Source organism: Aegilops tauschii, chromosome 1, assembly GCF_002575655.3.
Source record: "Aegilops tauschii subsp. strangulata cultivar AL8/78 chromosome 1, Aet v6.0, whole genome shotgun sequence".
NCBI classification, from domain to species: Eukaryota; Viridiplantae; Streptophyta; class Magnoliopsida; order Poales; family Poaceae; genus Aegilops; species Aegilops tauschii.
In genome coordinates, this window is record NC_053035.3 from 36,099,269 (window position 1) to 36,120,553 (window position 21,285).

Here is a 21,285-nt window from a genome sequence, read left to right on the forward strand (position 1 = left end):
AACATACACATTTTTGCTTTCTAGATGGTTATTCTGGTTTCTCTCAAATACCTGTGTCAGCCGATGATCAATCAAAGACCACTTTTACTTGCCCTTTCGATACTTTTGCATATAGACGTATGCCTTTTGGTTTATGTAATGCACCTGCTACCTTCTAAAGATGCATGATGGCTATATTCTCTGACTTTTGTGAAAAGATTTGTGAGGTTTTCATGGACGATTTCTCCGTTTATGGATCCTCTTTTGATGATTGCCTAAGCAACCTTGATCGAGTTTTGCAGAGATGTGAAGAAACTAACCTTGTCTTGAATTGGGAGAAGTGCCACTTTATGGTTAATGAAGGTATTGTCTTGGGGCATAAAGTTTCTGAAAGAGGTATTGAGGTTGATAAAGCCAAGGTTGATACTATTGAAAAGATGCCATGTCCCAAGGACATCAAAGGTATAAGAAGTTTCCTTGGTCACGCCGGTTTTTATAGGAGGTTCATTAAAGACTTCTCAAAAATCTCTTGGCCTCTGACTAATTTATTGCAAAAAGATATACCATTTGTCTTTGATGATGATTGTGTAGAAGCATTTGAAATACTTAAGAAAGCATTGATCTCTGCACCCATTTTTCAACCACCTGATTGGAATTTACCCTTTGAAATCATGTGTGATGCTAGTGATTATGCTGTAGGTGCTGTTCTAGGGCACAGAGTTGATAAGAAATTAAATGTTATTCAATATGCTAGTAAAACTCTAGACAATGCTCAGAGAATTTATGCTACTACTAAAAAAGAATTATTAGCAGTTGTATTTGCTTGTGATAAGTTCAGACCTTATATTGTTGATTCTAAAGTAACTATTCACACTGATCATGCTGCTATTAAATATCTTATGGAAAAGAAAGATGCTAAACCTAGACTTATTAGATGGGTTCTCCTGCTACAAGAATTTGATTTACATATTGTCGATAGAAAGGGAGCTGAGAACCCCATTGTAGACAACTTGTCTAGGTTAGAAAATGTTCTTGATGACCCACTACCTATTGATGATAGCTTTCCTGATGAACAATTAAATGTCATAAATGCCTCTCGTACTGCTCCATGGTATGCTGATTATGCTAATTACATCGTTGCTAAATTCATACCACCTAGTTTCACATACCAGCAAAAGAAAAAGTTTTTCTATGATTTAAGACATTACTTCTGGGATGACCCACATCTTTATAAAGAAGGAGTAGATGGTGTTATTAGACGTTGTGTACCTGAGCATGAACAGGAACAGATCCTACGCAAGTGTCACTCCGAGGCTTATGGAGGACACCACGCTGGAGACAGAACTGCACATAAGGTATTGCAATCCGGTTTTTATTGTCCTACACTCTTCAAGGATGCCCGTAAGTTTGTTTTATCTTGTGATGAATGCCAAAGAATTGGTAATATTAGTAGACGCCAAGAAATGCCTATGAATTATTCACTTGTTATTGAACCATTTGATGTTTGGGGCTTTGATTATATGGGACCTTTTCCTGCCTATAATGGATACACACATATTTTAGTTGCTGTTGATTATGTTACTAAGTGGGTAGAAGCTATTCCAACTAGTAGTACTGATCATAACACTTCTATTAAAATGCTTAAAGAAGTTATTTTTCCGAGGTTTGGACTCCCTAGATATTTAATGACTGATGGTGGTTCACATTTTATTCATGGTGCTTTCCGAAAAATGCTTGCTAAATATGATGTTAATCATAGAATTGCATCCCCTTATCACCCATAGTCTAGTGGTCAAGTAGAATTGAGCAATAGAGAACTCAAATTAATTTTGCAAAAGACTGTTAATAGATCTAGAAAGAATTGGTCCAAGAAACTAGATGATGCATTATGGGCTTATAGAACTGCATACAAAAATCCTATGGGTATGTCTCCGTATAAAATGGTTTATGGAAAAGCATGTCACTTACCTCTCGAACTAGAACATAAGGCTTATTGGGCTATTAAAGAGCTCAATTATGATTTCAAACTTGCCAGTGAGAAGAGGTTATTTGACATTAGCTCACTTGATGAATGGAGAACCCAAGCCTATGACAATGCCAAATTGTTTGAAGAAAGTTAAAAGATGGCATGACAAAAGGATACAAAAGCGTGAGTTTAATGTAGGTGACTATGTATTGCTATACAACTCTTGTTTAAGATTTTTTGCAGGAAAACTTCTTTCTAAATGGGAAGGCCCTTACGTTATCGAGGAGGTCTATCGTTCCGGTGCCATAAAAATCAACAACTTCAAAGGCACAAATCCGAAGGTGGTAAACGGTCCAAGAATTAAACATTATATCTCAGGTAATCCTATAAATGTTGAAACTAATGTTATTGAAACCATAACCCCGGAGGAATACATAAGGGACACTTTTCGGAATGTTTCAGACTCCGAAAAGGAATAGGTATGTGGTACGGTAAGTAAACCGACTCCAAAACAGTTCTAATGGCAATTTTTCTCCGTTTTGGAATATTTAGAAAAATAGAAAAATAAGAAGCAGTCCGGGAAGGACACGAGGCCTCCACGAGGGTGGAGGGCGCGCCCTACCCTACTGGGCGCGCCCCCCTACCTCGTGGGCACCTCGTGTGCTCTCCGGACTCCGTTTTCTTGCACGATACGTATTTTGGTCGGTAAAAATTCATTATATAATCTCCCGAAGGTTTTGACTCCTGTATCACGCAAATATCCTCTGTTTTCGTTTCGAGCTGTTTCTCTGACAGATCTAGATCACCATGACGTCTCCAAGCGCCCCCAAGGACAAGTTCTTTGAGAAGGTCATCAACCTCTACCTCGCGGAGGTCCTGCAACACCCTCAAACCATTGAGATGCCTGATGGGTTGCTGCACATCCGCGATGTTGAGGGACCATGGAGGAGCGGAAGCGTGGAGACAAGGCTTGAAGCAATGGAGCAACAAGTTTTCAAGTGCCAGGAGATGGTGGAGCATGGACTTGACTCCAATCACATAATGATCACAGAGTTCACCAACGACCACAAGCTGGATGCCAAGGACATTGGGGAGGCCATCTTCAAGCTCCACGAGAAAATCGAGCACCTCCAAGCCCAAATCTATGACCTGCAAAACCAAAACTGTGAGTATGAATATAGATTCAAGAGAATGAGTTTGGCTGCAGATTTGAGGATCCCGGAGACTCGATCATCCTTCTATGATGGTGAGCCCATGCCTTGGAAGACGGACGACAAGCGTGCTTCATCAACAACCCCATCACCACCACTTCCGAGGAAGGAGACATAACCACATGGGTATGGGCACTCCCCTTGGCAACTGCCAAGCTTGGGGAGATGCCCCGGTATCATATCACCATCACACTCCTATCTTTACCATTTTTCTTAATTCGATCCTTTTTAGTAGTATCTTGATCTAGTAGAATAAAGTTTTGGTATGATCTAGTTTTGAGTTTTGCTTTATGATCCTTCTATGTAATCGAGTCCGTGAGCTATATATAATAAAGATTAGTGTTGAGTCAAGGGCTTGATTATTTTGCTATGATCTTGAGGGAATAAAAGAAAAGAGAAAAAAATAAAAAGAAACAAAGAGATCATATTGATCTTATTGAGTGTAATGACTTCACATAGAAAGAGTATGATGATTAAAAATTGTTGAGAGTTGACAAACATAGCTTTGGTCGTCGTTGCAATTAATAGGAAGTAATAAAGAAAGAGAGGTTTCACATATAAATATACTATCTTGGACATCTTTTATGATTGTGAGCACTCATTAAAATATGACATGCTAAAGAGTTGATGTTGGACAAGGAAGACAACGTAATGGGTTATGTTTTCTTATATCTGAGATAAAGTATATTGTCATGGATCATCCAACATGTTGAGCTTGCCTTTCCCCCTCATGCTAGCCAAATTCTTTGCACCAAGTAGAGATACTACTTGTGCTTCCAAATACCCTTAAATCCAGTTTTGCCATAAGAGTCCACCATACCTACCTATGGATTGAGTAAGATCCTTCAAGTAAGTTGTCATCGGTGCAAGCAATAAAAATTGCTCTCTAAATATGTATGATTGACTAGTGTGGAGGAAATAAGCTTTATACGATCTTGTGATGTGGAAGAAATAAAAGCGACGGACTGCATAATAAAGGTTCATATCACAAGTGGCAATATAAAGTGACGTTCTTTCGCATTAAGATTTTGTGCATCCAACCTTGAAAGCGTATAGCATGAGTTATTATTGTTGACATTACCCCTGAGGTAAAAGGTTGGGAGGCGAAACTATAAGCCCCTATCTTTCTCTGTGTCCGATTAAAACTCCGTAACCACAAGTATTGCGTGAGTGTTAGCAATTGTGAAAGACTAAATTAAATGATAGTTGAGTATGTGGACTTGCTGAAAAGCTCTGACATAGACTCTTTCTGATGTTGTGATAAATTGAAATTGCTTCAATGACTGAGATTATAGTTTGTTAGTTCTCAATAAAGTTTCTGATTCATACTTTGTGTTGTGAATAGATTATTACTTGAGCATAAGAGATCATATGACACTATCCATATATGTTGCTGTTATGAAAATAATCATGATGCCCTCATGTCCGTATTTTATTTTATCGACACCTCTACCTCTAAACATGTGGACATATTTATCGTTATCGGCTTCCGCTTGAGGACAAGTGAGGTCTAAGCTTGGGGGAGTTGATACGTCCATTTTGCATCATGCTTTTAGATTGATATTTATTGCATTATGGGCTGTTATTACACATTATGTCACAATACTTATGCCTATTCTCTCTTATTTTACAAGGCTTACATAAGGACGGAGAATGCCGGCAGCTGGAATTCTGGGCTGGAAAAAGAGCAAATATTAGAGACCTATTATGCACAACTCCAAAAGTCCTGAAACTCCACGAAAGTTATTTTTAGAAATAATAAAAAATACTGAGCGGAAGAAATACCTGAGGGGGCCCACACCCTGGCCACGAGGGTGGGGGGCGCGCCCTACCCCCCTGGGCGCGCCCCCTGCCTCGTGGGCCCCCTGTTGGCCCTCCGGTGCCCATCTTCTGCTATATGAAGTCTTTCGTCCGAAGAAAAATCATAAGCAAGCTTTCGGGACGAGACTCCGCCGCCACGAGGCGGAACCTTGGCGGAACCAATCTAGGGCTCCAGCAGAGCTGTTCTGCCGGGGACACTTCCCTCCGGGAGGGGGAAATCATCGCCGTCATCATCACCAATGCTCCTCTCATCGGAAGAGGGCAATCTCCATCAACATCTTCACCAACACCATCTCCTCTCAAACCCTAGTTCATCTCTTGTATCCAATTCTTGTCTCTAAGTCTGGGATTGGTACCTGTAGGTTGCTAGTAGTGTTGATTACTCCTTGTAGTTGATGCTAGTTGGTTTATTTGGTGGAAGATCATATGTTGAGATCCTATATTCATATTAATACCCCTCTGATTATGAACATGAATATTCTTTGTGAGTAGTTACGTTTGTTCCTGAGTACATGGGAGAAGTCTTGCTATTAGTAGTCATGTGAATTTGGTATTCGTTCGATATTTTGATGAGATGTATGTTGTCTCTCCTATAGTGGTGTTATGTGAACGTCGACTACATAACACTTCACCATTATTTGGGCCTAGAGGAAGGCATTGGGAAGTAATAAGTAGATGATGGGTTGCTAGAGTGACAGAAGCTTAAACCATAGTTTATGCGTTGCTTCGTAAGGGGCTGATTTGGATCCATATGTTTCATGCTATGGTTAGGTTTACCTTAATACTTTTGTTATAGTTGCGGATGCTTGCAATAGAGGTTAATCATAAGTGGGATGCTTGTTCAAGTAAGGGCAGCACCCAAGCACCGGTCCACCCACGTATCAAATTATCAAAGTACCGGACGCGAATCATATGAACGTGATGAAAACTAGCTTGACAATAATTCCCATGTGTCCTCGGGAGCGCTTTTCTCTATATAAGAGTTTGTACAGGCTTGTCCTTTGCTACAAAAAGGATTGGGCCACCTTGCTGCACTCTATTTACTTTTGTTACTTGTTGCTCGTTACCAATTATCTTATCACAAAACTATCTGTTATCTATAATTTCAGTGCTTGCAGAGAATACCTTGCTGAAAACCGCTTATCATTTCCTTATGCTCCTCGTTGGGTTTGACACTCTTACTTATCGAAAGGACTACGATAGATCCCCTATACTTGTGGGTCATCAGTGATCAACATGGCTCATGATACCAAGATATCATGAGACAAGCTGGCTCTGATCCAAGATGATGTAGGGTGGTACCCTATACGGCCGATCTTTCACGATAGGAGCGGATCCCGCGAAGAACACGAAGAACACGGGGAAGAACGGAGAGAAATCACAAGGGGAAACACTCAAGAACAAGTCCAATCACACATCCACTAGACAATCAAACACACAAGATCCGCAAGGTACATGAACAACAAAGGGAAGGATACAAGGTAAAGTTCATCTCCATGAGGAGGTCTTGAATGGGGCCGCCCAAGAGGGGGTCTTGATGATATATCCCGCAGGATCTTCTCCTAGATGGAGGTCTTGGCCTCCATAAGGAGTAGTCTCTCTCTCTCTCTCTCTCTCTCTCTCTCTCTCAAGAGTAGAGGAAGGTAGGAGCAAAGCTCACACACAAATGAGCTATCACTTTGCTAACCCTAACTAGGAGGAGGGGAAGGAGTATATATAGTCTAAGCCACGAAGGGGTAAGTGGGAAAGGGATACATGGGCCTCTGGCCCGTGGCTGCGCGCAGGCAGGCGCCGGATGTTCGGGCTCTCATGAGACGCCGGATGTCCGGGGCGGTTGGCCAGATGTCCGGCCCGAGCGGGGTGGCCTTCTGTGGGCTCCTGTTGTTGATGCCGGATTTCCGGGGGAAGGCCGGATGTCCGGGCCGTGGCGTCGTGCCGGATGTCCGGGCCCATGAGCCAGATGTCCGGCCGCTGATGCTTCGGCCGTCTGTTGGTGCAGCTGTTGGGCGGCTGCACAGGCGCCGGATGTCCGGCCTCTGGCCTGGATGTCCAGCCGTTGTAGCTTCAGCAGCTCCGTCTTCTTCCGTCGTCGCTTGCAGGCTTCCCTCGTGGATGGTGTAGTTGTTCCTTGGTGCTCGCACTCCTCCTCGTCGTCCGTAGTGTTCCGACAATACCTATGCATGCACACGAGTGGAGTGTCAAGTAGTATACCATCCTCGAAGGTGTCAAGTGAGCACGTGTAAAGGAGATGATTCACCTTTGTGTATGTGAAGTAGATGTCGCACGTGTCACTCGCCGAACGGACTCTTGACATGGTGATGTCCATAGGATGCTTCGCATCACCAACCCTAACCCTAGCCGCTACATCGCACGTCGCCGCCATGTCGTGGCCCTCCTCCCCCGGCTCCTCCACCACCCACTCGTCCAACCCATTCGCTGGTCCTGAGCCCTCCGCCGCCGCCATCCGTGACCTCAATATTGCAGCCCGGGTCCCCATCCGTCTCGACAGCTCCAGCACGTCGTACTACACGTGGAAGACCTACTTCAACCTCGTCTTCCACGAGTACTATCTCACCGAGCATATCGACGGTTCCGTGGACAGCGCGTACATGCGCGGCGATCCGGAGTGGTCCGCCATCAAGGCCACGATCATCCGTTGGTTCTACCAGACGGTCTCGAAGGACATCTTCCACACGGTCGTCGCCAAGGACGACGACGCCTGCATCGTGTGGGCCAAGATCAACGCGCTCTTCACCGACAACAAACTCCAGCGCCTTGTTTTCTTGCAGCAGGAGTTCTTCGGCTGTCACCAGGACAACTCCACCATCGACGAGTACTGCATGAGGCTCAAGATGCTCGCCGACGAACTTCGCGACATCGGCGCTAAGGTCTCTGACGACCTCATGCTGAGCACCCTCACCACCGGGCTTAATGAGGACTTTGGTAACGCGGCATCCAACCTCACCCTGCTGCCGCAACCCACCTTCCAGCTCGTCGTCGCGTACCTCAAACTTGAGGAGCGCCGGATGACGAAGCTGAAGCAGCGGGTCCAGCACACCGCTCTCGCCACCGGTACCACCCGCGGCGACCCTGCTCCTCCGGCCGCCCCCCGCCAGTCCGCCCCGCCAGCACCCGCCGGCTACTACCCACTGCCACCCGCTCCGCCCGCGTCCCCAGCGCCTCCCCAGCAGCCGCAAGGTGGCGGAGGCCGGCGCAACCGGCGGAGTGGCGGGGGCCGGCGCAACCGGCGGGGTGGCAGGGGCCGGCGACCCCGGCGGGGTGGCGGGGGCCGCCGCCAGCAGCAGCAGCAGGCGCAGGGCGCAGGGGGTGCCCCACTTCCAGCAGCCACCTCCTCCGTGGGCCACCGGACAGAACCCGTGGACGGGCGTCGTCCACGCCTATCATATGCTCGTCCCACGGGCTCCTGCACCAGGTCTCCTTGGCCCCCGTCCAGCGGGCCACCAGGCGTTCGTCGGCGCCCACTACCAGCCCTACGGTGCCCCACTCGCGCTGCCACCCCTCGGTACCCAGACGCCACCCTATGGAGGCCAGCCGCCGCCGCCGGCACCTGCACCATGGGATCCAGCCCTCCTGGACGCCCTACACTCGGCACCATCGTCGAGCAACTATGGCAGTGGAGGCGACTGGTACATGGACTCAGATGCTACTGCGCACATGACAGCTCATCCCGGTAACCTTTCCTCCTCCACTCCCGTTCACACTCCCACTCGCATCACCATTGGCAATGGTTCCTCTTTAACCATCACCCATGTCGGTAGCACTAGTTTTCCTTCTAGTTCTACACCTATCACTATGTCTAACGTTCTTGTTTCACCTGACTTAGTCACTAGCTTAGTCTCTGTTCGTCGTCTTACTCATGAGAATCCTCTTACTGTTGAATTTGACGGTGTTGGTTTTTCTGTGAAGGACGCCCGTACCCGGATGGTGCTTCACCGCTGTGATAGCCCTGACGAGCTTTATCCCGTGCACGCCAGCACCTCCACTTCCACACCCGTCGCTCTCTCCGGCGGCGTCGACCTTTGGCATGCTCGCTTGGGCCACCCCAACCCCGCCGTTTTGCGTCAGATTCTTAGGAGTTTTTCTTTCTCATGTAATAAGCTCGACGAGCATACTTGTGAGGCTTGTCGTTTGGGCAACCACGTGCGTCTTCCCTTTAGTGCATCTACTTCAGTTTCCTCTTTTCCGTTTCAGTTGATTCATAGTGATGTTTAGACGTCTCCCGTTGCGAGTAACACGGGCTATCTATACTATTTGGTGATTTTAGATGATTATTCTCATTATGTGTGGATTTTTCCTCTTCGTCGTAAATCCAATGCTTTAGCCACACTCACCACCTTTTATTCCTACGTCACCACTCAGTTCGATCGCCCCATACTTGCACTCCAAACTGATAACGGAAAATAGTTTGACAACATAGCTCTTCGCTCCCTTCTCGCCTCTCACGGCACCGCCTTCCGTCTGACTTGCCCCTACACTTCACAGCAGAACGGCCGCGCCGAGCGCATTCTCCGCACTCTTAATGACTGCGTTCGCACATTGCTCTTTCACGCTAACGTTCCCGCTCGATTCTGGCCTGATGCCCTCGCCACCGCCTCTCTCTTAGTCAACATTCGTCCGTGTCGTCCGTGATGGAACTACGCCCATCACCACCTTATTTTCGGTACACCACCATCCTATGATGGTCTTCGCATATTTGGGTGTCTCTGTTATCCTAGCACCGCGTCCACCACGCCACACAAGCTTGCACCCCGCTCCGTCCCATGCATCTTCCTTGGCTACCCTCCCAACACCAAAGGTTACCGGTACTATGATCCTATCACTCATCGTGTGTACACCTCGAGGCACGTGTACTTCGTCAAGACGGTGTTTCCTTTTTTTCAGGTTCCTCCGACCGCGGCATCCTTCGGCTCTGGCCCCCGCGGCCCCACCTGGTGCGATGCGCGGCGACACCCCCCGGCGCCCCCCCCCCCCCCGACCTGGTGCCTTCTGCCGCCCCCTCCCGGGTTCTCGACTCCCTCACCCGAGGTTGAGTCCGACCAGGCCCCCGGGCCCCCGGCTCCCTCGCACGAGGTCGAGCCCGCAGGCACCCCACCCGCCACTCCTGCGACGGGCTCGACCTCGAGCTCGCCCGTCGCCTCCTCCGTGGCTGGCTCGGCTGGCGCCGTCGCGGCTCCTGACGCCGCAACCCCCGCCTCTGACACCGCGGCCCCCGCAGCCGCGGGCGCCCCCATTCTGAGCGCAGCCCCCACCGCCGCGGGCGCCCCTGTTGTGACCGCGGCCCCCGACGCCACTGTGGCCCCCGCTGCAGCGGCACCCGCCGCCTCCCCGGCCCGGTCACCCGTGCCCGTGCAGGAGTGCATCGGCCGAGCACGCGCTACTCCTCCGACGAGTATGCGTGCGCTGCCTCGACATCGATGCCATCACCCATCCCCACCTCCGCTCGTGCCGCCCTTCGGGATCCCCATTGGCTGGCTGCGATGCAGGAGGAGTTCGACGCCCTACAGCGCAACCGCACGTGGCAGCTTGTTCCGCGACCCCTCCGTGCGAACATCATCTTTGGCAAGTGGGTGCTTCGCCACAAGACTCGCCCGGACGGTTCTCTCGAGCGCTACAAGGCTCGATGGGTGGTTCGTGGTTTTCGGCAGCGCACGGGCATGGATTTCACCGACACCTTCGCCCCGGTTTTGAAACCGGGCACGATCCGCGCCGTCCTTCAGCTGGCCGTCTCGCGCGCCTGGCATGTGCATCGGTTGGACGTTTCCAACGCCTTCTTGCACGGTCATCTCGCCGAGCAGATGTTCTGTGAGCAGCCTACTGGTTTCGTCGACGCCGAGCACCCCGACTTCGTGTGCTTGCTCTCCCGCTCTCTGTACGGGTTGAATCAGGCGCCTCGGGCTTGGTACCAGCGTATCGCAGCCTTCCTGCAGTCTCTGGGCTTTCGGTCCACTCGCTCCGATGCCTCACTCTTTGTGTATCGTCGGGGAGCTGACACTGCATATCTGCTGCTCTACGTCGACGACATCATCCTCACGGTGTCCGCCCCCGATCTCCTTCAGCGGCTGACTGCTCGTCTTCGTGACGAGTTCGCCCTCAAGGACTTGGGGCCCCTGCACTACTTTCTTGGCATCGAGGTGATCCGCCGGGCTGACAGTTTCTTTCTGCATCAGCAGAAGTACGCCCACGAGCTCCTTCAGCGTGCCGGTATGCTTAACTGCAAGCCGGCACCCACCCCCGTCGACACGAAGGCGAAGGTCTCTGCTCTGGAGGGGTCTCTCGCGTCCGATGGAGCGTTTTATCGCTCTATCGTCGGTGCTTTACAGTACTTAACGCTGACTCACCCCGACCTGCAGTATGCTATTCAGCAGGTGTGCCTCCATATGCACGCCCCGCGTGACTCTCACTGGACTCTGGTGAAGCGTATTCTCCGTTACATATGAGGCACCATGTCCTTGGGACTCACCCTGACGGCCTCCGCCTCCACCTCCACCGACCTCGTGGCCTACTCGGATGCTGACTGGGCTGGCTGCCCCGACACGCGACGCTCTACGTCAGGCTACTGCGTCTACCTTGGGCCCTCGTTGATCTCTTGCATCGAAGCGGCAGCCCACGGTCTCCCGCTCCAGCGCCGAGGCAGAGTATCGCACCGTGGCCAATGCCGTGGCCGAGTGCTCTTGGATACGTCAGCTGCTCCAGGAGTTGTTTTGTGATGTTCACAAGGCCACTCTTGTCTACTGCGATAACGTCAGCGCGGTCTACCTCTCCGCCAACCCGGTGCACCATCGACGGACGAAGCATATTGAGTTCGATATTCACTTCATGCGCGAGCCGGTTGCCCTTGGACGTGTTCGGGTTCTCCACGTGCCGACGACGCAACAGTTTGCTGATGTGATGACTAAGGGATTGCCTACTCCCGTCTTTGAAGAGTTTCAGTCCAGTCTCTGTGTCTCCGGCGACGCTTTGACTGCGGGGTGTGTTGAGTATGTATTTTGTACTGCACGTGTATTAGAGTTGTGGCCCACCTCCTAGTCTTGTATAGTTGAGGTAGAGGCCTTCTGTTGTATTATATATGCGTGCACCAGCATCCCAATCAATACATCGTATTGCAAATTATCTGTCTACACTGCTTTACTCTCTAACTTCCCTTCGCTATTTTACACATAAGACCACTGTAGCTTAGAGCATCTCCAACAGCCGCGCCAAACTAGCGCCGCGCCGCAAAATTGCCCATTTTAGCGCGCGCGCAACCGGTATAGTTGCTCCAGCGGGCGCGCAAAAACAGCGCGCGCAACATATGCAGTTCAGCGCGCGGGCCGAAACTCAATCGCACGCCGCTTATTTGCTGTGCCCGCTCCCGCGCGCTCGCTCGCAACTCCCACCCCCATCCAGCCGTGCCGCCGCCGACCGCGCCACCCGGCGACCGTTTCGGCGCTTCCCCGGCCTATCCCCGCCCCGCGGCGGCTTCTCCCCCCCTCTAGTCCCACCGCCCCTCGCGCGCGTCCGTCCTCCGGCGAACAGCGCTCGCTGCCGCTCGGCGCCCGCAAGGTGTTCGACAAAACGCCTAGAAGGTATGTATTGCTCAAAAGCCATGAATTTGGTGCATGTTGATTGTAGTTTTTATAGCATAGTATTGAATATTGTAGATGAGTTCGTCGTATGATTCTTCCGAAGAATAATTTGATATGGAAGAGGAGGAGGATCTTGCAATGATCCTAGCTATGCATATCAATAAAAAACCAAAGCACGGTGGTTCGGTTATGGGTCGGCAGAAAATTTGGAGGGATAGGATCGATGCCCACAACAGATTGATCAGGCGTTATTTTGCGGAGAATCCCACATACCCCGAGTCGTATTTTCGTCACCGGTTTAGGATGAGCACCGAGTTGTTCAGGCGCATTGCAGAGAAACTAGCGAGCCATGACCGCTTTTTTTCAGCAAAGGAGGAATGCCGCCAGAGAGCTCGGGCATAGCACCTTTCAGAAGGTGACAGCCGCTTTGCGTATGTTGGCATACGGTATACCGGCTGATCTAGTTGATGATCACTTGGCTATGGGTGAGAGCCAAGCCATCATGTGTGTCAAGCGCTTCCTCGGAATTGTGCAAGTATTTGGCGAGGAGTATTTGAGATCTCCCAATGCTGAAGACGCCGCAAGGCTATTGGCGATGAGCAAAGCTCGCGGCTTTCCTGGCATGCTTGGCTCAATAGATTGCATGCATTGGAGTTGGAAGAATTGTCCAAAGGCATGGCATGGGCAATTCCACGGCCAAAAAAAGGGTTCCACTATAATCCTTGAAGCGGTGGCCGATCAAGAGACTTGGATTTGGCATGCATTCTTTGGAATGCCTGGATCTTTGAATGACATCAATGTTGTCAACCGGTCACCACTGATGAATAAGATTGCAAATGGTGAGTTGCCACCGGTGCAGTTTGTAGCAAATGGACGTACATACAACTATGGCTATTATCTAGCGGATGGCATCTATCCAAAGTGGCAAACCTTTGTCAAGCCGTTGAAAAGCCGGAAGGTAAGAAAAATCTTGATTTCCACAATGCTCAGGCGGCGGCTAGAAAAGATGTGGAGAGAGCTTTTGGGATTTTGCAAGCCCAATTTGCTATTGTGAGAGGACCGGCTAGATTTTGGGATCAGAAAATGCTTTGGTACAACATGCACGCTTGTGTGATCATGCATAACATGATCATTGAGAATGAGCGTGACCAAGATGTAGACTACTCTCAGTATGAGCTCTTGGGACATCCCGTGCGAGTGCGATGGAGGGCTGAAAGGGTGGCCCGTTTTGTTGCCTCCTATCATGCCATTCGACGTTCCGCGGCGCATAATGATCTTCAGAAGGATCTCATTGAGGAGTGGTGGGCATGGAATGGACGACAAAGAGCATCATGATTTGTGCGTTCGATATTGTATTGTTGAATTATTTGTTGTGTTTATTGCACTATTTGTTGTATTGAACGATAAACTGTTTGTTTGAGTTGTAATAACGAAATTAAACTATTTATTTTGATTTATTTTTTTGTGTTTGATCTTTTTTGCTTATGTTTTGGAATGCATATGTTGTTTGTGCGAGAGTCGCGTGTGCTGCATTTTTGCGCACTGCTGGAGCTGCGCGCGCTGTGCATTTTAGGGCGGCTGCTGGAGCCAGCATTGCACGTCGCGCCAAATCAGGCGATGAGCACACGGCAAAGTAGTTTTTAGCGGGCGGCGCGTTCGGTGGGTGTTGGAGATGCTCTTACCTGCCTTTGCTCCTGCAAGTCAGAGGAGCCGGCTCCGCCGCCGCCGCCGCCCCTCACGTTCCCGGCCGCCGCCCGGCGCCCCTCCCCTCCCTCAAGTACCCCCGCGTCTCGGTCGACCCTCCCCACCTCTCTATTCCCGGCCGGCGCTCGATTCCAGGGCCCTCGATTTTTCCCCATTCCCGAAATCCCCAACCAGACCAAACCCTCCCGCGTCTCTCTCGCCAGCCATGGAGGCGGCGGCAGCCAAGGACGCGGCCTTGGCCGCTTCGGTTGCGGCAGCGGCTGCTGCCAAGGACGCGGCGGCGGCTGCGGTGACTGCAAAGGAGGCGGCGGATGCGGCCAAGGACGCGGCTGCGGCGGCTTCGGCTGCGGCTTTAAACGCCAAGGAGGCGGCTGCGGTGGCCTCTGCTGCGGCATTAAACGCCAGGGAGGCAGCCGTGAGGGCCTCTGCTGCGGCCTTGGATGCCGAGGAGGCAGCGGCTGTGGCGGCCACTGCAGGCCAGGCGGCGACCGCTGCGGCGGCAGCTATGCAAGCTTCCCAGAAGCGTAGGTTTGCGGATGCGGCATTGGATGCCGAGGAGACAGCACCTGCGGCGGCGACTGCAGGGCAGCCGACGGAGCCAATAAATGCCGAGGAGGCAGCGCCTTTGGCGGCGAATGCAGGGGGGCCAGCGGCCGCTGCGGCGGTGGCGACGCAAGCTTTCAAGAAGCGTAAGTCTGCTGCTGTGGCGTTAAATTACAAGGTGCCAGCGCCTGCGACGGTGACTGCAGTTGAGGTGATGCCGGCGCCATTGCAAGCATCCAACAAATGTAAGTTCCAGATCATCGACGTGGACCAAGATTCACCAGGGAGCGGAGATGTCGATGATGCGGGGAGTGTCGATCACATCGGCCGCCTCCCGAACGCCGTACTCTGCAGTATCGTCTCTCTTCTCCCCACCAAGGAAGGTGCCCGCACGCAGGTCATCTCTCGCCGGTGGCGTCCGCTCTGGCGCACTGCTCCTCTCAACCTCGTGATGAACCAAGAACTCAACAGCCACGACCACAATTTGGTCGACTTGATTTCAAAGATCCTCTCTGTGCATCCTGGCCCCACACACCGCTTCTCGCTCTGCCTCTCTAATAGCAAGTATCATGGCAAGATCAAAGGCTGGCTTAGTTCCCAAGCCCTGGACAAGCTACAGGAGTTTGAGCTCATCCCCGAGGACTGGTTCGACGTCGGGGGTACGTTCTTCCTGCTGCCACCGTCCGTCTACCGCTCCGTGCCCAAGCTCCATGTGGCCAAATTTGGCGGCTGTCGTTTCTCCGACTTGATTGTGAAGCTGTCGCTTGAGTTTCCGTGCCTCAAGCAGCTCACCCTGGATAGAGTCGCCATCTCGGAGGATGCTCTCCAGAGTGTGCTCTCTGGCTGCTATGCCTTGGAAAGCCTTGAGCTAAAGAAAAATTCTGGCTTTCGTCGCCTCTGCATCAGCTCCCAAACACTTAAGAGTGTAGGCTTTTGCAATAACTGGGTTAGAAAAAGTGTCCCTTGGCAAGAGTTGGTCATCGAGGATGCCCCTTGCCTTGAGAGATTGCTACCACTTCAACCACAGGTTGGCCCAAGGAGCATACGGGTAATTTCGGCACCTAAACTGAACATATTGGGTGCACTTTCTGAAAGCATAACAGAACTTCAGCTTGGAACCACAGTTTTTCAGGTAGCAGCAGCCTCTTCATCCATTGCTCATTCGGCATTCCTATATGCAGGCTGTTGTTCTTATGAATGCACTTGTTTTTTTATGTATTTGCAGAGTATGATTACTGTTGGTTTGACAACCAAAATGCACAGCGTGAGGGTTTTGGTTCTTGACTACACTGATCTGGATACAGTGGTTAACTTCCTCAAGTGCTTCCCCTTCTTGGAAAAGCTGTATGTCTTTGTGAGTACATTAACATAGTTGCTTGCTTTAGATGTCAAAATCAGAATTTGAGTTGCTGTGTTATCTAGCCAGTTATCGTATTGCTAATCTGTTGGTTACTTCTTTTGTATTATTTGTTCTCTCCATTTCCAGTTCCAGTCAAGGATGAGTTATATTAATCCCCAGGAGTATGACCCACCGGAACTGATTGAATGCCTTGAGCTGCATCTCAAAGAAGTACTGTTGAAGAATTATGATGGCACCATCCCTTTGTGTATTGACTTCGCCAAGTTCTTTGTTTTGAATGCGAAAGTGCTAAAGGAAATGAAAATCACATTGCCTTACCACCGGCAGTACAACTGGTTTGCTAATCAACACCGGCTGCTGCGGACCAAAGATAGAATTTCTCAAGATGCTTGAATTGAACCGAAATGCGGAACTAAAGTTTATTTCACAGACAACAGGAACACCCATGATTTGTCAATGACTGATCCTTTTGACGTGCCCTCCAGAGGATGCAAAAAGTGTAGTGGATCCCCATTTTGAAGATTGCCTTGTCTTCTGTTCAAAGCCCAACTTCTATGTCGCAGGTTTTGTTCTAGTCTTGCGAGTTCCGATTTTCTCGAAGAAAGGATCTACTTCGCTCAGTGATGGAATGTTTTGTGGCCTAGTCAGAATTATACCTGGGCGAAGAGGTGGTGTCTAAGCTCAAGCTTCAAACCCGAACTTGCCGCTTGAAGGGGTTGGCCAGTAGTTTATTTTATGTGCTATTGTGCTTGTTTAGATCTGTAATGATTAGTTGGTTGTCGTTGTCTGTTTTGTTGTTTGGTCATGTAATTTAGCAGCTACTATATTTATCTGCCGTATAACATGCTTTAGTGAAAAAGGATGGCCTTCATACCTTTTGTCTCAAATTTATTCCTTTGCAATTCACGACAGAATGTTTGCAACCTTGTTTCTGCTAGTTTCAGTGAATGACACATCTTTGGTTTATAGAAGTGTTTATTTATTGTTTCTGCTTTCAGGTGATAATTTGGTGTCATGAAACCGTATAGTGGTCTAACTTACCTAATTCTTGTGTGTTAATAATCCTTTTCAGTTTGGTAATTTCATCATCATGATTGTTATTACCAGCCTGCATACGTCCTTTGTTTTTTGGAGTGATCTGAGACTCTGAGTGTTGTATTCATTTAATAAACACATGCCCACTTCTTAAGTCATACAGGCTTGAAAATACACAGGTTGAACCTGATGCCTGTTCCGTTCTTCCGTAAACTTGCTTGGATTTTTTAGTTGGCTCTGCATCGAATTATTCATTTTCGTCTTCATTCCTATCTATACTGCAGCATACATGCTCTGTGGGAATGTTTTTATTTGAGCATCCTGTACCGAGGCAAAGCTCTTTTTGTGATTTTCCTCTAGTATTAACAAGCAATACCTGCTTAATGTTTCCATGGTAGGGTCAAGGCATTGAGCAGTGCGAATTCAGAGGTGTAGTGGCCTCGACATAGGGGATCAGCTTACTGGCAGGTGAGAGGTAAGGAACCTGGTCATATGATATTGTGATGTACACAAGCGCGGCACTGCCAGCTTCAGCTATATATTTTGGATATTTATCTTATTAAGCTATTGCCAGGTGTCACGTGCGTCACCGGGAAGCTGTGAGATCATCATGCGAGAGACACGAAGGAAGCTGTGATGTTTGATGAGGACAACAGGTTTCTGGACGAAGAAGATGAAGCTGCAACGGTAAGCAACTCTAGCTGGCCCTGATGGCGTGCAACATCGAAATGCTTAATGAATTGTTTGGCAGACCAATCTGGTTCAACAGGTGAATGTGTTGAGATCTGAAATGCAGTTGACAGTGAGATAAGAGTTGATATCTGTGCGGATTAATTAAGGGAACCAGAATTGGATGCCCGGTAGTATGATTTTCATTCCGATAATTTAAATTCTCACAGTATGGGATGCAGGTTACTTGGGATGTAGAATTCTACAGTAACATGTAGAGGCCTGGGTATGTATGTACTGAGGTCACATCCCAGAAATATGGGAGTCTGAAGATGGAAACTGGGACCTGAAATTGGAATGCAAGCATTATGTTTTCTTACATACAGTACATGAGATCCAGGTTAACCTGGGAGTTGCTGTTTCTTTTACTGAAAATGTCACTACAAAATCCACAGCTGCTTCACATTAGATAGATGCATATCGCTCACTGCGTCCAACTTGGGATCATCCAGGTTAACCTGTTGCTGTTTGTAACAACAACAACAAAAACATCCCTTGAGATGACCTCTTCCTGGAGCTTGGACAGAAACCGATGATCGGGGCATCAAGAGAGGCTCCGGGCACGATTGCCATGCCGGAGCAAGCAAAGCAAACATCCAACGCCGCAGCACAACTACCGACATACCAAACTACACAGGACCAGAAAGTTGCAGGCATTTACTACATCGAAGAAGAAAAGGCGACGTCGCTGGGCAGCGGCAACAAACGTCGAGGAAGCAGGCTGGGATCCACAGGGAGGGGCTTTGGCTCTCCAAGCACGCCGTGGTATCGTAGCCGGTAGAGGGTGACCCTTCCCCTCTCGAGACCGGAACAACCGCAACCAACATCGTCGAAACCATATGTCCCATGACTCTCCATCTTGACCGCGCAGCGTCAACTGCTTAATGCCGACATCAGACCTGCAGAAATGGACTTCAGTACATTGGTTGTTACAGCATATAGCAAATATGGTCATATAAGCTCAATTTTTTGAAGTGTTCAAAAAATAAATTTGAACTTTCCAATTGCCATGTCAATTTGTATCTGGACAGCGTGCATACACGACCTAGCAAATTTGCAACAGGGAATGTAGTATGACACTGTTGAGCAATACAGAGTGTTGGTTCTCGTAGACCTTATATTTCCAAATTCCTTAACACACAAAAAAAAAGGGAAGAACCGGTTGTTACACGATAAAATGTCAAAAGCCTAAAACGTGCATAATATTGCTCTGTATACTACACTTCCCATGAACAAAATACTAAGCGTGATTTTGGGTCACAAGGAAATATCTTTTGCCTTTTGGAGAAACTTTGTTTCAAAAGTACATTTAGCTCACTCAATAATGGTGGTAGAGCATGGAAACAAAAGGGCCCCCGTTGGAACCAAGAGATCACGTGCAATGGTCATTCACAAAAGGTCTCTTAAGAAAGCATTATGTTTTTATGTTGAGGAAGCCCCAAAACTAAAGATGCAAACTATCATATTGGAAGAACAACCTATTGAAACATTTTGAATTGAGATACATTTGATGTAAATAATAGTTTTAAATAAAAATTGGTCAATTCTCAGAAGTTATGGTAAATTAAATCTGGCACGAAAAAATCACAACCGAAGTGGACTCAAATGCTAAACTGTTTCTTATAAAAAATACACTTGGAGAGACATAACCGCAGATCCTAGGGTACAATGAATCAAAAGCTTGCTAACACAAAATCCAAGCCACAAGAGATGCATCAGCTAAATTATCAGCGAAAGCAAAATGTACCGCTTGTTGCTGTGAGGGCGCTGATAGGACAATATTAATCAAATCGGAAGCAAAATCGCTAAATCAGCCACTTCATGATACCTGAATTTGATAGATGAAGGGAGCGTGGACAATGGGAACCAAATACCTAACCAGAATTTCACTCCATGGAGGCATGGACAATGGAAGTAGTCGTTGCTACTTCAGGTTAATTTATTGGAGGACCTCTCCAATATCCATAGCTTGTTGGTATCCATGTCCTTGATGCACCAAGGTAATCATATCCTCGGTGTTTCCCTGCAAGCAATATCTCAATTAGCGACTACATGTTCATATGAAAGAAACACCCTTGTCGATTAAGGGCACCTTCATAAATCAAAATACATGCGTAAAATTCAATCAGATATATTTTTGGCATGCTTCAGCTTCTGAGCACAATTCCTGGCATGATAATTGGGACTAAAAATACAACTTGGCATGAAAAGTTTTTTCTAACTGTTGGCATTAAAAGTTTTAGCAAGAAGTTCTGGCAGGAGCACCTGGCGGCTAGCCATGGAAATAAAGTTGAGCATTTTTTTCTGCTAATTTTTCTTGTGTCTGTGTGTGCGCGCTTAACTGCACAAGATAGTTCTACACTTATACAGATGCAAATATACTGATTCTCCTTTTTAAAAGTTACAATGGGAAATTCTAGAAGAAATTCTAAGTTAAGAATAGAAGTAATAATACTGGTCACAATACCCGTGCCGCTCCCGAGCGGCACCGGGGTGCCCCAACCTACAACCCCTCGGCCCCACATCCCCTCCCCTCCCACGCTGCCGCCGGCGTGTGCCGCTGGGCAAAGCCCGTGCGGTGCCGGCGGCGGTGGGCCTGCTCTGGCGGCGGCCGGTTTTCCCCTGGCGTCGCAGCTCCGACGGAGGGCGCGTCCGTGAGTGGATCTGGCGCGGCGTGGCCTCGGGTGGATCTGGCGCAGCGCGGCTGCGGTTGGGCGGTGGAGGGAGGCCCGCCCTTCTTCGGCAGCACGCCGCAATGGCTTCGGTGGATAGGATTCAAGGCCGCGTCTCCGACAGGTGGCAGTCGTTGTGGCCGCGTCGTCGGCTCCTGGGTTGTGACCCGGTGCTCCTGTCGACGCGTCGGGGCGGGGTCACTAGTAGAAAAGGGGGCTTTTGTCCTGGTTGGTAAGGGCCTTTAGTCCCGGTTTTTGAACCGGGACTAAAGGGTCGTTACTAATGCCTCCCCCCTTTAGTCCCGGTTCTTACACGAACCGGGACTAAAGGCCGTCCACGTGGACGCAGCCTGGAGCTCCACCTTTAGTCCCGTTTGGTGTTACCAACCGGAACACCAACCGGGACTAAAGGAAATTTTATGATTTTTTTTTTTGAAAATTTTTTTTGCGAATTTTTTTTAATTTTTTTTTATTTTCAAATTTCTGAATTATTTTAACCTCTAATCTCTAATCACCACCCCTCATCACTGCTCAATTTATCCTCTAATCTCTAATCACCCCTCATCATTCCAAATCATCTAACTTCCCGGACGGTCACCCATCCTCTCACTACTCCAGTCTGAGCACGCTTAACTTACGGGTTCTATTCTCCCCCGTTTCCAAGTCTGCACTTATTGTT

The 21,285-nt window shown here is 48.9% G+C and overlaps 1 protein-coding gene across 5 annotated transcripts; it reads left to right on the forward strand.

Moving 5' to 3' along the window:
- The first annotated feature begins 14,221 nt into the window (after window positions 1–14,221).
- Window positions 14,222–19,073, forward strand: LOC109759761 (putative FBD-associated F-box protein At5g22720). 5 transcript variants are annotated; one of them, XR_012201509.1, is made up of 6 exons: window positions 14,231–15,942; window positions 16,036–16,164; window positions 16,297–16,733; window positions 17,604–17,680; window positions 17,780–17,892; window positions 18,387–19,073. XR_012201509.1 is itself a non-coding variant. In XM_040392395.3 (3 exons), the coding sequence occupies exons 1-3, from the start codon at window positions 14,236–14,238 to the stop codon at window positions 16,310–16,312; spliced, it is 1,842 nt and encodes a 613-aa protein (XP_040248329.2). In that variant the 5' UTR covers window positions 14,222–14,235; the 3' UTR covers window positions 16,313–16,555. The 5 variants fall into 5 exon arrangements, 2 of the variants coding, with proteins under 2 accessions (XP_040248329.2, XP_040248313.2); XR_012201508.1 differs by lacking the exon at window positions 18,387–19,073 and having other exon boundaries at window positions 17,780–18,255; XR_012201510.1 differs by lacking the exon at window positions 18,387–19,073 and having other exon boundaries at window positions 17,604–17,673; window positions 17,780–18,255.
- The last annotated feature ends 2,212 nt before the right edge of the window (window positions 19,074–21,285 follow it).

Excerpts from the sequence above, each read along its gene's own strand:
- LOC109759761 (XM_040392379.3), top strand. The coding sequence starts at position 14,236 with ATGCTCTTACCTGCCTTTGCTCCTGCAAGTCAGAGGAGCCGGCTCCGC. Across the intron at positions 15,943-16,035 it reads TTGGAACCACAGTTTTTCAG|AGTATGATTACTGTTGGTTT; the intron begins GTAGCAGCAGCC and ends ATGTATTTGCAG. Across the intron at positions 16,165-16,296 it reads TGGAAAAGCTGTATGTCTTT|TTCCAGTCAAGGATGAGTTA; the intron begins GTGAGTACATTA and ends CTCCATTTCCAG.